The sequence below is a fragment of the Emiliania huxleyi genome, assembly GCF_000372725.1.
Source record: "Emiliania huxleyi CCMP1516 unplaced genomic scaffold EMIHUscaffold_288, whole genome shotgun sequence".
Classification (NCBI taxonomy): domain Eukaryota; phylum Haptophyta; order Isochrysidales; family Noelaerhabdaceae; genus Emiliania; species Emiliania huxleyi.
In genome coordinates this window covers 41,159-54,944 of record NW_005199870.1, presented here as the reverse complement: position 1 = coordinate 54,944, position 13,786 = coordinate 41,159, and the positions used below count along the sequence as shown (strand labels likewise).

Here is a 13,786-nt window from a genome sequence, read left to right as displayed (position 1 = left end):
CCCCCTTCCCTTCCCGGACCAGACGTGCGAGCCCCGCACCGCAGGTGGACCTGATGCGCCCGTCGGTCAGCCCCGAGCACGCACCCTACCTCGGCTTCGGGGCCGGCGACACAATCTCCGACCACGACGTCGCACTCGGGCGCGCGACTCACCCCTCCCGCACCCTCCTATCCCTCCCGCACACTCCTACCCCGCACCCTCCTATCCCTCCCGCACACTCCTACCCCGCACCTCCTCACCCCTCCCGCACACTCCTACCCCGCACCTCCTCACCCCTCCCGCACACTCCTACCCCGCACCTCCTCACCCCTCCCGCACACTCCTACCCCGCACCTCCTCACCCCTCCCGCACACTCCTACCCCGCACCTCCTCACCCCTCCCGCACACTCCTACCCCGCACCTCCTCACCCCTCCCGCACACTCCTACCCCGCACCTCCTCACCCCTCCCGCCTCCCTCCTGCCCTCCCGCCCCTCTCCCTCCTCTGACCCCGCCCCGCCTCTGACCCCGCCTCTCCCCTCCCTCCCCCTCTCCCTCTCCCTCTCCCTCCAGGTACGTCCTCGAGCATCACGGCCACCTCCTCCCCTCCTTCCAGCTCGTCACGCACCAGCTGCAGCGCGCCATCCGCTTCACGCAAGCAAAGATCCGGTTCAACAACGGCTGGCTCGTGCAGGCCGAGGCGCCGCCCGCCGCCGTCTTCTCCCACTTCAAGGCCTGCATCCGCTCCAACGCCATCAACTCGGCCGACATCGCCTTTTACTTTGCGCACTGGCTCACGGACCTCGCCGGCGCCGAGCCCACGCCGCTGCGCGGCTCGGAAAAGTTCTGCCTCCGCTTCCCGCACGGCGCGGGCCCGCCCTCCGCCCCCTCGCCCCCCCCGCCCCCTCCGCCCTCGCCCCCTCCGCCCTCGCCCCCTCGCCCCCTCCGCCCCCTCGCCCCCTCGCCCCCTCGCCCCCTCGCCCCCTCGCCCCCTCGCCCCCTCGCCCCCTCGCCCCCTCGCCCCCTCGCCCCCTCGCCCGTGCGCGACGCTGTCCCTCCCTCCCTCCCCTCGCCCCCCACCCCCTCGCCTCGCCTCGTCCCAGGCGTCCTCGCCTCCTTCATCGAGTCCTTCCCCATCGTCGGCCAGCTCGCCCAGCAGAGCGAGACCGAGGTCTTCGAGGGGTACCTGAGGCAGCGCTGGAGGGACGCGCCGCGCGCGCTCGGCCCCGAGCCGCGCGGGCCGCACGCGGTCGCCCTCTGCCGCCTCATCGTGCAGGCGCAGCACGAGGCTGCGCAGAAGGGCGTCTTCGAGGCCTTTTGGCGGCTGCAGGAGGCGGACCGCGCGGTGAGAGACAGCCGCGAGAGAGCCGAGAGAGAGATAGCCGAGAGATAGCCGAGAGATAGCCGAGAGATGGCCGAGAGAGAGCCGAGAGATGGCCGAGAGATGGCCGAGAGATAGGAGCAAGAGGGGGGCCGCGCGGTGAGGGTTTGCCGCGCGCACCCCGCAGCCCCGCACCGTCCGCACGGTCCCTATCGCGTGCAGGTGCTCGAGCTCGAGATGGCGCAGACGGGGCTCCCGCAGCAGACCTACTCGCTCGCGCGCGGCTGCCCGAAGCTCGGCCCCGCCTTCCTCATCTACTACTCGCCCGCGCTGCTGCAGACGCTCGGCGCAGAGCACGGCGAGGTGGCGCTGCGCATCCTGGCGGAGATCTACCGCCAGGCGCGCGCCATCTGGCCCGACGACGGCGGAAGCGGCTCGGGCTGCAGCACGGTCACTTTGCGGATCGATGTCCTCAAGGACAGGACGGTGGAGGCGATCCAGCAGGTCTACACGTACGGCGAGGGCTGGTTCCTGACCAAGCTCAACGACCAGGAGGGCGTCATCGAGAAGCGATCGCTCGGGGAGGGCGACGCGTCGCGCCACGGGTACGCGAGCGTCCATCGGAGATTACTGGAGCTCTGGCGCACATTCAGGGACGAGTGAGGAGTGAGGGGAGAGGTGCGGCAGCGATTTGTGGGGGGGGCGCTTACCATGGTGGAGAGTGTGTGTACAACTTGTCACTCAGAGATCCAAGCACTTTCACTCCCCTGTACGCTGTAGCGACTACACTCTTTTATATGTGCTACTGTGAGTAATGGAGACATCTCTACGCAAGACCAGTAGATCGTTGGGGTAGAGATAGTAGATTAAGACTGGGGAGATCCTATACACATCCAGGCGGATCTCTCACACGGACACGCCCAAGTCTCGCCCCAGTAGATCCCTCCAATGGTTGGGTAGTAGGGCTAGAGGGTCGCTCTACACTTAGCCTCTGCAGCGAGCGAGCGCTCAGCTGCCCCCGCACGGAGCCGGGCTCAGACTTAGACGCTGTATGGTCGGGGGCCATGAACTTAGACGACACAAGGCCAACTCGGGTAAAACCCGGGTATACCTGCAAAAGTCCAGGTTTACCCGAAAAATACCTGGACGCGTCCCGACCAACGTATGCCGCGCGCACGACGCCATATATCGCCTTGTCCCAGGGCCAGTGCGCTACTTGCGGCGCGCAACTCCTGCTCAAGTACGCGCACCGTACCATGTGCTGCCGCTATGCGTGCCTTAAGGCGGCTGCGGCGAAGCGGCGGGCGCGGCATGCCGATGGCAGTGCGGACGATGCGGTTGCGATGTGTTCTGCTTCAAGATCGTGGCGGTGCTTGGCATGCACTTCTGCGATCCCAATCAGCTCATCGCAACGAAGCAGCGCAGCAAGCTGGCTGCTGCCAACAAGGCCCTATGCTACCTCACGCGCGGATCGTTCAAAGAGGACCAGCATACACAGGCTTCCTTGACATGCGTTTGTTTGAGCTTGAGGCTATTTGTGAGAACTGTTTGGCTTGAAGATTGCGCTCAAAAAGAGCAACGAGAATCGGAAGAGGAGGATGCTGAGGCGGCGATTGCTGAGCATGAGAAGGATCGATCCGGATTGAAAGGCGCCCGCCGCAGGCGAAGAAAATTTGCGGGCTAGCGCCGTATCGTTGATCACGGTGGGAGCCTCTTGGCCCCAGGCCGTGCCACGGAGCCTCTTAGCCCGCATAAGAGGCTGCCGCCGATCTTAGACCGCGTAAGCACCCCAGTGTGCACGTGCACACTTAGACCCGCTCAGCCTCGAGGCTCAGAACTTAGACTACTACCCAACCAGTATCCCTCCTGTGTCCGGTTCCCCATTCAAGACTAAAGATCGAAGATTGAGATTGTGGATTGCAGATCGCTCTGAGCAGCAACAGGGCCAAAATGTGGAGATAGGAGATGGAGAATGCAGATTGTAGATCCTAGCGCCCAGCAGCCATCCGCCCCACGAGATGTGAGATCGAAGATTGAAATGGAGGTCGTAGATTGCTGCCGGCGGCGACAGTGGCCAAGTAGAAGATTGGAGATTGGAGATGAGAGATGGTCAGTATGAATGAATCCAAATTGCATCTCCTTGAAGGTTTTTCTGCAAACGGAGCGCGCTGCGCGCGCGGTCTATGTACGCGGTCTATGTCGGCGAGCCTATTTGCCGAGTTGGCAGCGTGGACCATGATACCGCCCCCAGTTCGGCGTAGACCGCGCGCGCCGCGCAGCGCGCTCCGTTTGCAGACCGCCCTGGCGGACTCGTTTACACTTCCAAGCGCGAACGTAAAAAAACCGCCGAAATTCGGACAATGCTCTTTCCCACGCCCGCCACATGACGCCCACCGCCGCCGCGTCGGTCGGCGCGCGCCGACGCCGACCATCACCACCGACCGACGGCTCGCACGGCCGTGCGGTGAGCAAAAATTTGGGTCGCTGCGCGCCTGCCGGATGCTCTGCGACGTCTGGACGCTCGCCAGAAACGCCAGGAAGCTTGCCTTCCACCCCTGGGCCCGAGGGCGAACGGCAGTGGTCGGCAGCCTCTGCGACGCTCCGATCGGCTCCTCGACCTCATCGCCTGCGACGAGCCAGCATGGCTCGTCGCTCGACGGCAGCCTGCTCAGTATGCTCTTGGCATTCTGTACAGCCTCGCCAGGCTCTCTGAGACGGCCTGCAGGGCCGGCGCGGACCGCCTCGGGCGCGATGGCCCTCCTCAGTACCTACCTCTTTGATGCCTGTCGGCTCTCCAATCTCGTCGCCGGCGGCAGGCCCGCATGGCGAGCTGCTCGATGGCAGCCTGCTCAGTACGCCTTGGACAGTGACTTCTGCCTCGCTGCTCTTACTGCAGCCGCCTCCGGGGCCGGCGCCAGCCGCCTCGCTTCGCAGTGCTGTCTACGCCGGCGACACGCGTGTCGGCTCGCCGCCCGCGTCGCCCGCGGCGGGCCCGCATGGCTCGCCGCTCGTCGGGAGTTCTCCCAGCAGGCTGTGCAGGGCAGTCTGCCTCACTCAGGGCGCCGCCACCGCTGCGCGGGGCCGCCACCGGCGCTGCTGCCGTGAACACTGCCGCCGTGTACGTCACCATCGCCTCGCTTCGTCGCCGATCTCGCCGACGCCGCTCGCCGCTCGCCGCCGCCCTGCCCTGCCCTGCCCTGCCCTCGCACAAACAAACAAACACACACCCACACCCACACACACATACACATACACACACACATACACACACACAACACACCCTGCCCCAACCTCGAGCGCCCCGCGCCTCCCGTCTCACGCCCGGCGCCTCACGCCGCGCGTCCCACGCACGCCCCGCGCCCCGCGCCCCCTCACCTCGCGCCTCACGCCTCCCTCCCCACCCTCTCAGGCATTTCTCCTCCCTGCTGCTCGCCGACTCCTCCTCCCCCCGCATGACCGACGACTACCCGTCCTTCGGCGACTCCTCCCTCTTCGGCGCCAACGTCTACTACCGGGGGACCGTCGCCCTCGGGCGTACTGGAATGATCCCAGCGGCACACGTCTACGAGGGGGGGCTCCGAAAGGTCGGCATGCCTGGCATGTCGGGCGACTAGGCAGGTCATTGACCTCCCCCCCGCTTGTCCACCCGGCGTGAGGGGCGGGAGCGCAGCCATTCCAACGGCTGGAGAGTTTCTGAACGGCCGTGCATGCATCTGCATGCCGGCTTACTAAGAATGTCCCTCACTCCTGCTCCTCTCTCGGAAGACGCGCGCCGGCCTGGGGGACTCGCTTGCGATCCCGCTCCAGCCAGAGGCCGCGTGAGGCGTGTGGGGCGGTGCACGCTGGGGCTCGGCCCCAAGTGCACTGGCCTCGCGTCTCGAGGGGAGGGCGGCTCGTAACTGAGGTTCGCCGTCAGGGACAGTCGTCCTCCCCTTCTCGGCCGGGCAACTAGGTCATTGAGGCCCCCCCGGGGGAAGAGACCGAACGGCCGGCCGACACTCTCGGCCATTCCAACGGCCAGGCCGCTCGCTTAAGGCTGATTGGCTAGACGAGCGGCCTACCTCCATGGGGCTGTTGGCACGGGGGGAGGTGTCAATCACGCTCCCGGGACGCCGGAGAGATCGGGTTGGTCTCCCCCGCCTTCAGCCCTGACCCGACGGGGACGCCATCACCCTCGCCCAGGGATCTACAACGCTGTCTTAAGGTCCGACCTGTGGGCTCTGGGTGCGCTCGGCACCGGGCACCGCCTCGGTATACAAAATGCGCCTGCGGGCGGACCCTCACAGATCACAGATCACTTCCAAGCTCAAGCCAAGGCGCCGCAGGCCATGAACAGGAGCGCAGATTAAAATGGCGCCGCAGGCTCCCCGGGCCGTCCGCGCACAGACCTTTATCTAAAACAAAACAAAAAAATCGATGAGACACCACTACCTGGGGGGCTCCGATCTCCATCTCTCCAGTACTCTCCAATCTCCAGCGTCGCTACATCTTGGGCCGGATCCAGTCAGATCTCCGATCTCCATCTTCAATCTCCAATCTCCAATCTCGATTCGGGGGTAGGGTGCCCACAGGACCCAAAAGAAAATAGCTTTTCGACTCAAAAAGGGACGCACGAGGCAAATCTGATGTTGGCCAGTTCCAATAGGAGCGAGGCCTCTTCCGTTGGGGGACCGAGTACATAGGAAAAGAGGGTTCCCCGGTTTGTCACGCGCGAGCACGAGCGTGACACTGCACTTGGCGCCGAGCGCCCGCGGCACAGACCTTGTGCAGGCCACCCCTCGGTGAGTGCACCGGTCCGGACCGATGGCGCTCGGTGTGGAGCAAGCAAGACCCCCCCCCCCCCCCATCGGCGCGCGCTCGCCATTCCAACGGGCGCCAGGAGCACCAAGAGGACTCCTCATGGCTGCACTCAAGTGGGCTTCGACCGGCCTCGGCTGGGGGGGCGGGTTGTTCCGGCTGCGGACGCCTTCTGCAGCCCCCTGGGCCCGTGACAGCACCCAAAAACTGCCCCTCGGCGGCATACAGCACTGCCAGCCAGCCTCTTCCTCCTCCTCAAGGGCTGTACTATAGGCCATATTGCGCCGCCTCCTACTAGCAGCCGGGCGGGCGCGCGCCGCGGGCGCCTCGGCGCGCGCACGGCTCGCAAAGTCCAACGAGTACTGCCGCCCGGCCGCCTCAAGGCTGCCGGGCGGCAGTACTCGCCTCGCAAGGCGCGCACCGGCTGCTCTGGCTGCTGCGCCGGCGGCCGCTGCGCTGGCCGCTGCTGCGCCGGCTGGCGGGCGGCACGGCCGCCGGCGGCCGCTGCACCCGCGCCTTCCCTCGCGGGCGCCGTCGCGCCGCGCGCGCCCAACCCTGCTGGTACACGGCACGCGCGCGTCACACAGCCGCGGAGAATAGGCGGTGCAGCGCGCGAAGCGCGCGCGATCTCGTACTTTTAAGGCTGGATCCGGCCATTCCAAGGGTATACCTTTGAGAATCCCCAGCGTCCCACCCTCCTAGTCACACTCTCAATTTCTCGACTGGCCAACACGAAGTGCTGCGATCGGGGGTGGCCCATTTCTTTTTTCCTTTCTTTTTTTGGGCCCTGTGGGCACCCTATCGGGGGCCCGGGGGAGCCCACACGATCTCTAGGCGCCTTCGCGGGTCTCCGAGTCATAGTACCGCGCTCCGGGTTTCCCCTAGCAGCAGACTGACATGGACGATTCTCTCTCTGTTAGTGCCAGTGCGCGCCAGTCCCGTGCCTAGTGTTGTCCGAGGGAGTTTTCTTGGAAAATTCTCACTCTTTTTCTGCGGCGCTGACACACGCGAGTGAGTGACTCCTCCTCCTCCCTGACGCCTGCGTGGACCTGAACGCGGCGCGCGAGCTACCCTTCATGTCCCCAGCGGGTGCGCTAGTAGCCGACGGCGAGGCGGCCTGCGAGGGCAGCGAGAAGGCGGCGAGGAGCCTGCTCGCCGCGCCGTGCGCGGCTTGCAACACCGTCAACGAGGTGGCCATCCCTGTGGATGGGGGGCGCTCGTTCACCGTCAAATGCTACTCGTGCGCCGCGCTCAACCGGCTGACGGTCGACACCGGCGGCGGTCCCATCGTGGCTGCGCGCACGCCGAGCGACTGGCGCGACAGTGGCGGCGACGGCGATTCGGCTAGCGCCAGGCAGCAGCAGGCGGCGCAGCCGCGGGGCTCCGCGTCTGAGCTGCTGGCGGCAGGGCTAGCGAGTGTGCCGCTGAAGAAGCGGGCAAAGTCTGCGCTGGCCCTCTCCCTCGCTGCCGGCTCGGAGGCTGCCGCCAAGCGAAAGGGCGGGCAGTCGGCCGCACCAGCAGACCGGCAGGCGCCTCCTCCCGCCCCGGCGCCGGCACCTCCACCGCCACAGCCGGCCCGGACGTCGTCGGCGAGCAAGAAGGTGGTTGTGCGGACGGGGCACGACGTGGTCGCGCTCTTCCATGACGGCTACTTTTACGGCGGCACCGTCGACGACGCGAAGATGAGCGACTCGGCCGGCGGCCCGGCGGGCGGTAGCGGGAGAGGCGAGGGCGCGCCTCGGTGCATTGGTCGGGGGAGGGGCGGCTCCGCGTCACGCCCTCGGCGCCGTTCCCTAGGCGCCTCCTTCCTCGTGGGGTGGGACGACGGTGCTCGCCTCTCGTGCGGGAGTCAGGCGGCGCACGCCTCGCCCTCAGAGCCTTGCACGCGCTTGCTGCAGGCGACGACCCCTCGTGGGTGGAAGCGCACAACGTGGCGCTCGTCTCGCGCGTGCCTCCGCTCTGCGAGATGGCGAGCGGCACGCGGGTGAGGCCTCACGCCCACGCCCACGCCGTTTGCCCGCCGCGTCACGGGGCGGGGCAGCACGGCTCTTGCCGGTGACCGCTCGTGCTTGTGATCGTGCTTGTGACCCCTCGTGTGCTCGTGCCTTCCGCGCAGGTGCTCGCCCTGTGGCAGGGCTCGGTCACTGTGGAGGTGCGGCGGGAGGGGGGCGGGCGGAGGGGAAGGAGGAGTGGCGGTGCGGAGATCGGCCTCCCCCTCCCCCCCCCCCCACCCCCACCCCCTCTCCTTGCGCCCCTGTGCAGGACAACGACTCGGAGGAGGAGGTCTGGTTCGCGGCCGAGGTGGTCGGAGAAGGGCGCGGCGCGGAGGAGCTCTCGCTGCGCTGGATCGATGGAGGCGCGCCAGCAGAGGGCGGACCCCTCGCCCCGCCCCTCCGGCGCGAGCACCCTCGGAGGTTGTGCTGTCAGGCGAGCTCTTCGAGGCGCCGCCCGAGGCGATCCGCACCTTCGTCTCCTCCATCGCCGCGCCGCTCGAGCTGCGCACGCGCTCGGGGAAGAGCGAGCGGGGCGAGGGCGGCGCCAGCGGATGCGCCAGGGGCGGCGCCAGGGGCGGCACGGCAGGCCGTTCCAAGCCGTCGAAGCGCTCGCGCGACGCGGCCGAGGCGGGCGCAGAGGAGGCTGCTGCCGACGAGGCGCTGCTGGCCGCCGCGATGGCGGAGCTGCGAGACGCGTGGCGCTGTCCGGGACACGTCCATGACATGTCCGAGACATGTCCACAGGCCGAGCTGCGAGACGCGTGGCGAGGCGCGGCGCCGGCGGAAGGGCCGGAGGCCCGGCTGCAGGTGGATGCGCAGGGCGTGCCCGGGCTGCACGTCGCGACCGACGTCCTCTCTTCGGCGGAGGTCGAGGCGCTGCGCACGGTGCTCGGCGCGCACCGCGCGTGGGTGCAAGTGACGTATGGCGCGGCGGGGAGGTGGCGCGGCCTCGGGCAAGGGGCTTTGGGTGCGGGAGGGCGTCGCGTCACGCCTCTCGCTGCGAGCAGGTACCACGACCTCACCTCCGCGGTGGAGCGCGTCGACTTTTGCCCCGCCGAGGCGGAGGCGGAGGCGGAGGGGGAGGGGTCGCGTCTGGAGGGGTCTCGGATGTGGCCGCTCGACGAGACGCACGCCGAGCTGCTGCGGCTGGTCGAGGGACGCCTCCGCGCGGTCTTCGCGCCGACGGGGCTGTGGGGCGGGGCGGCGCCGGCCGACGGGCCCGCCGCTGTCGTGCCAAACGCGCTGCAGCTCACGCGGGTCAGCGCCTTCAACCACATCGCGAACCACTACGACGTGCGCGACATGTGGAAGGAGGGGATCGCGACGCTGGCGTGGTCCGAGCTGCCGACCGAGGGCGAGCTGCGCGGCGAGGCCTTCTCGCTCTTAATTAACTATTAACTAACTATTAATTCACTATGAATTAGGCGAGCTGCGCGGCGAGGCCTTCTCGCTCTTAATTACTATTAACTAACTATTAATTCACTATCAATTAGGCGAGCTGCGCGGCGAGGCCTTCTCGCTCTGCATGCAGCTCGGCGCCAAGAAGGCGGGGCGGAGGACGGTGCAGGTGCCGCTGCCGCCCGGCTCGGCATACGTCCTCACGGGGGCGTCGCAGGGCGCCACCCGCACCTGCAGCTTGCGCCACGTCGGGCGGGCGGCGTGCAGCTGCTGCTGGACACACGGCGTGACGCTGAGCGGGCCGGCGAGGGTGAGCCGCCAGTCGCTCACTTTGCGCGCGCTCGCCGACGACGAGTCGGACTCGGATTCGGAGGCGGAGGGCGGCGGCGGCGGGGGCGGCGACGAACCGCTTGCTTCCGACGGGGCGTGAGCGAAGAAGGAGGTTTGTGGCGAGCAAAGAGCTGTTTGCCGCGAGTGGCTTCGTAGCCGGAGAATGTCGAGCGCGCGAGATTGCGGATCCGAGCGCACAACCCTCAACCGGTCTCCACCAGAGCGATGACGATGTCAGACGGACATGATATCGGATTGAGAGATCACACAACAGAGAGATTTTGAGGATTTGAGAGATCACAGGCGCGTGGTTTTTGTGCGTCCTCGTGAGGCGTCGTTGACGATTGAGGCTTATCCTTATGCCTTAACTCTTATGGTGTGAGCGAAAACGAGAGGGGGTGGAGAGAAGTGTTCGCTTGCTTGTGTTCTTGCCGACTTGATCTCTATCTTACACTCTAGTCTCTAGCGCGCACTCCGTATATTATCTCCCACCACCCACGTGTGCGCAGCGGCCGGACGTGCGCGCCCCGGCAGCCCGCGGCGCACCCTTTCGTCTGCGGGCGGCTTTGCCGTTCGCGGTTCGCTTTCCGGCGGGCATGCCGGCGGGGGCCGGGGCGCGGGGGCAGCAGGGCGCGAGGGCGCGAGGGGACCGAGGCGCGAGGGCGCGCGGCGCCGGCGGCTCGTGTCAAGCTGTCAAACGTGTGCGCTGTGCGGCCGCGCTGTCGTGGCCTGTGCCGGCCGCCGGCGCCAGCGGCAGCGCGCGGGGGCGGCGGCCGGTGCGGAGCGACGCCGACGGCTGAAAAGCGTCAACCAAATACTGTGTATACCCCTCTGCGGACTGCGCGCGATCCGTGAACAGTTCGAATGCACACATTGAGACAAATGTCCGCACTCCGACTTTGCCACTTTCACTTGTTTCAGGAATCGCCGCGTTTCGCCTTTGGCTTGACCTCCGCCTCCGCCACCGTGCGCACGTAGACCGCGTCCGGCGCGCGCTCCCGCTCCCCCATCTCGTACGTGTACGACGCCGCCACGGCGAGCCGGCTGCCGTCGGCGGAAAAGGCGAGGGCCGCGACCGACGTTGGCTTCCTCGGGAGCTGGCAGAGTCGCTTCTTGTTGGCGCCGTCCCAGACGTTGACATGCCCGTCGCAGCCGCCCGTCGCAAAGGTGCCGTGCCTCGGGTGGTAGCAGATGGCGTTGACGGGGAAGGCGGTGCCGACGCCGTCGACCACCGTCCGGTGGCACTTGAAGGCGTACTTGCGCGCCTGCGCCTCGGCGCTCGGGTCGACGTACTCGACGGCGACGCGACCTACACGGCGCAGCTCCGGCACCCTCACTCGGCGGCGCTCACCCGGCGGGGCTCCGGCGACGCACGCCGCACCCTCGACGGACCCGAGTGCGTAGCCGAGCCCGCCCGGCATCTGCGCCACGGCCCGCGTCTGACACTTGAGCGCCGACTCGCGCCGCTGGAGCGGCTCGGAAGGCCTGGGCGACGGGCGGGCGGGTCACGCGCGCTGTGTGCGAGGTGTGTGCGAGGAGGCATCACACGGGGCCGCGGGCGCGGGAGCAGCCACCGGCGCAGGTCGAGGAGGTGGACGTGCCGCGCCGCCGTCGCGACCACCACGAGCGGCGCGGGCGGCGGAGGGGCGCCTGGCGCGCCGACGCAGAGCGCAAACACCTTGTCCGGCTGGGCATAGGTGCCGACGCACGCCTCCGCCGTCCGCACGTCCCACAGCTTGAGCGAGCGGTCCCAGCTGCCGCTCACGCCAGCGCCGACCGCACCGCAGAAGCGAACGCAACGGACGCCAGAGGCGTGCCAGCCGAGCACGCGCTCCACGCCCGTCTCGAGCCCGTGCAGCCGCAGCCCGCCGTCCGTTGCGCCGCTCAGCACGCTGCCCGCGTCGACAAAGTCGACATCGAGCAGCGGCGCCGGCTGCGGCAGCCGGACTACCACGTCGGCCGAGGCCACGTCGTACAGCCGCAGCGCCGCGTCCCAGCTCGTGACGGCTAGGCTGTCGCCAGTTGGGCCGAAGCGGACGGCGGTGACGCCGTCCGTAGGAGGGTCGGAGAGGGCGTACTCGGACATGGGCGTGGTGGTGCGTGATGCCGTGCGCGAGCGGCACTCAAAGCGAGCGAGCCAGGAAAAAGAATTTCTGCGCGGCCCCGGCTCTGTCAGAGTCCCCAGAAACCCGAGGAGTCACACAGCCCACCTGTGTGGTGCACGCCCTGCGAGCGGGGCGGGGTGCGCACTGTGCCTCTGTGTTCGTGCGTCGCCCATCTCTCCTGGAGGTGACTGCTCTATTTATAGCAGACAGGCTCCTGAGGGAGGGTGTAGAGGATGTAGAGTGTAGAGCGCTGTAGAGCTGTAGAGCTGTAGAGCGCTCTGGAGCGCTGTAGAGCTGTGGAGCTCTACATCCGCCGCGTGACGAGGCGCCTGCGTTGGTAGAGCGATGTAGAGCGCGATTTTGTTGTAGAGTTTGTTGTAGAGGCTCTACAGCCAAACCGCTGGGAAGGCAGTGACTCAAAGAGGTCGAGCCGCGCTAATGAGGTGTCTCCGAGCTTACTGGAGCTCTGATGGACGGCCCTGACTATCCCTGACACACACAGAGTCACTCTGACGGCACACAACACCCTATACACCCTATAACTGCGTCATGACCAGCCTGCCATGCGTCGCCGGTGCCGCATTCGAGAGAGATTTTTAGCAATACCAAACATGTTGTTTTGTTCGCATTCGTCGCTGTGCTTCTTTAGCAGGCGGTGGACTGTCGGCTGCGAGGACGGTCGCATTTGCGCGAGGCGAGGCGAGCATTGCTGCGCGTTGCATGCGCCATGACTCGCGCCAGCGCGTGCGGGAGCTCCTGGCTGAGCGTTGAGTCCAAGCGAGTTGGGCGCTGGCCACGATCGCTACACCTAGCCGAGCTGACGCGCCGAGCGCCGGCCAGTCGCAGCCGTGAGGCATGCCACAGCAGCAGAGGCACCTGCCACCCATTGGGCGGGCAGAGAGAAGGCCAGGGCAGCACTGGCAAGTGCAACGCGCCTCGTCATGTCGGAGAGCGACCGTGCCTCGTTCGCCGCTTATGATGTAGAGTTTGTTGTTAAAGGATGTACCGCCGCGCGCGCGCGCGCTCGGCATGCCTGCAGCTCGCCTGCCGACCTGGCCAGGCCGCGCGTGGCTGGCGCCAGCTCGTCATCGCAGCGGAGCACCGGAGGCGCGGTTTGCCCGCTGCTGGCTCTCGCCCCGCCGGCGGTTCCACGTGATGCCGGCGGTTGCCGGAGCCGAAACCAGCCGGAAATGTGCCTCCTCACAGCTCCTCATGGATCTGCGAAGAGAACCGTCAACTCTATTCAACTCTTCAGCCGGTCCGGCTCGCCCCTCGGGGGCTTCATTCAAGCGTGCTGTGTGAGTGTTGAGGTGATACGAGCGCGCGTGGGCGCGGCGCGAGTGCCGTTTTGGGGGTCTCTTTTATACCAGTGATGAAATATAAACCGACTTTACCACGCGCGCGCACGCGCGCGCCGCGCTCCTCGACTCTCTCGCACCCGCCCCGAGCCACGCCCCGGTCACGAGATAGGCGGCTGCGACCCTGAGAGTGCGCAGCGGTGCCGCTGGCGTGCTCACCACACCCACCCATCATGCCTGCATCATTCCTGCACGCACTGCCCGGTCTGGCCGGGGCGTGGGGCGAGATCTGGCATGGCGGCGCGCTTGAATTGAGCACCTTTGATCGTCTCGCGGCGACTGCTCGCAGGCCGGGCGGCCAGAAACTGTGCCGCTCAGCCATCCGCCGAAGCGAGCGCGCCGGCGGCGGTCCGCCGCCGGCGCGCTCGGCTCAGTGTCTTCAAGCCCGCCGCCGGTGGGGAGCTCCGCATGCCGCACGCCTGCTTTTCGCTGCGCATGCTCGAGCCCCCGGCGAGGGCTTGTGCTGTGAATAGCAGGCGTGGTCTCTACTCGCCAGCTCGACAC

General features: G+C 67.4%; 6 protein-coding genes across 6 annotated transcripts; 5 read left to right on the top strand and 1 right to left on the bottom strand.

The window, feature by feature from the left end:
- The first annotated feature begins 670 nt into the window (after window positions 1–670).
- Window positions 671–2,108, top strand: EMIHUDRAFT_457958 (hypothetical protein). Its single transcript, XM_005775973.1, has 3 exons — window positions 671–845; window positions 1,083–1,324; window positions 1,523–2,108. Exon 3 carries the CDS (start codon window positions 1,538–1,540, stop codon window positions 1,961–1,963), a length of 426 nt encoding a protein of 141 aa, XP_005776030.1. The 5' UTR covers window positions 671–845; window positions 1,083–1,324; window positions 1,523–1,537; the 3' UTR covers window positions 1,964–2,108.
- Window positions 2,109–3,799: 1,691 nt separating this feature from the next.
- EMIHUDRAFT_239415 (Hypothetical protein) lies at window positions 3,800–4,914 on the top strand (the record flags this gene model as incomplete). The annotated part of the gene is made up of 4 exons (XM_005775972.1): window positions 3,800–3,989; window positions 4,117–4,152; window positions 4,235–4,259; window positions 4,710–4,914. The coding sequence occupies 4 exons, from the start codon at window positions 3,800–3,802 to the stop codon at window positions 4,912–4,914; spliced, it is 456 nt and encodes a 151-aa protein (XP_005776029.1).
- A 2,179-nt stretch (window positions 4,915–7,093) lies between these two features.
- EMIHUDRAFT_368000 (hypothetical protein) lies at window positions 7,094–7,924 on the top strand (the record flags this gene model as incomplete). The annotated part of the gene is made up of 2 exons (XM_005775971.1): window positions 7,094–7,822; window positions 7,895–7,924. A coding segment is annotated over exon 1 (569 nt), but the record flags the coding sequence as incomplete, so codon positions are not given.
- A 790-nt stretch (window positions 7,925–8,714) lies between these two features.
- EMIHUDRAFT_457956 (hypothetical protein) lies at window positions 8,715–10,192 on the top strand (the record flags this gene model as incomplete). The annotated part of the gene is made up of 4 exons (XM_005775970.1): window positions 8,715–8,769; window positions 8,836–9,029; window positions 9,099–9,462; window positions 9,602–10,192. Coding segments are annotated over 4 exons (987 nt in total), but the record flags the coding sequence as incomplete, so codon positions are not given.
- Window positions 10,193–10,736: 544 nt separating this feature from the next.
- EMIHUDRAFT_74365 (hypothetical protein) lies at window positions 10,737–11,905 on the bottom strand (the record flags this gene model as incomplete). Its single annotated transcript, XM_005775969.1, has 3 exons — window positions 10,737–11,128; window positions 11,201–11,304; window positions 11,394–11,905. 3 exons carry the CDS (start codon window positions 11,903–11,905, stop codon window positions 10,737–10,739), a joined length of 1,008 nt encoding a protein of 335 aa, XP_005776026.1.
- A 1,311-nt stretch (window positions 11,906–13,216) lies between these two features.
- On the top strand, window positions 13,217–13,695 carry EMIHUDRAFT_367999 (hypothetical protein; the record flags this gene model as incomplete). Its single annotated transcript, XM_005775968.1, is given in 2 exon segments — window positions 13,217–13,649; window positions 13,663–13,695. Coding segments are annotated over 2 exon segments (227 nt in total), but the record flags the coding sequence as incomplete, so codon positions are not given.
- Between the last annotated feature and the right edge of the window lie 91 nt (window positions 13,696–13,786).

Bases quoted from the DNA above. Each gene is read 5' to 3' on its own strand.
- EMIHUDRAFT_457958 (XM_005775973.1), top strand. From the start codon at position 1,538: ATGGCGCAGACGGGGCTCCCGCAGCAGACCTACTCGCTCGCGCGCGGC.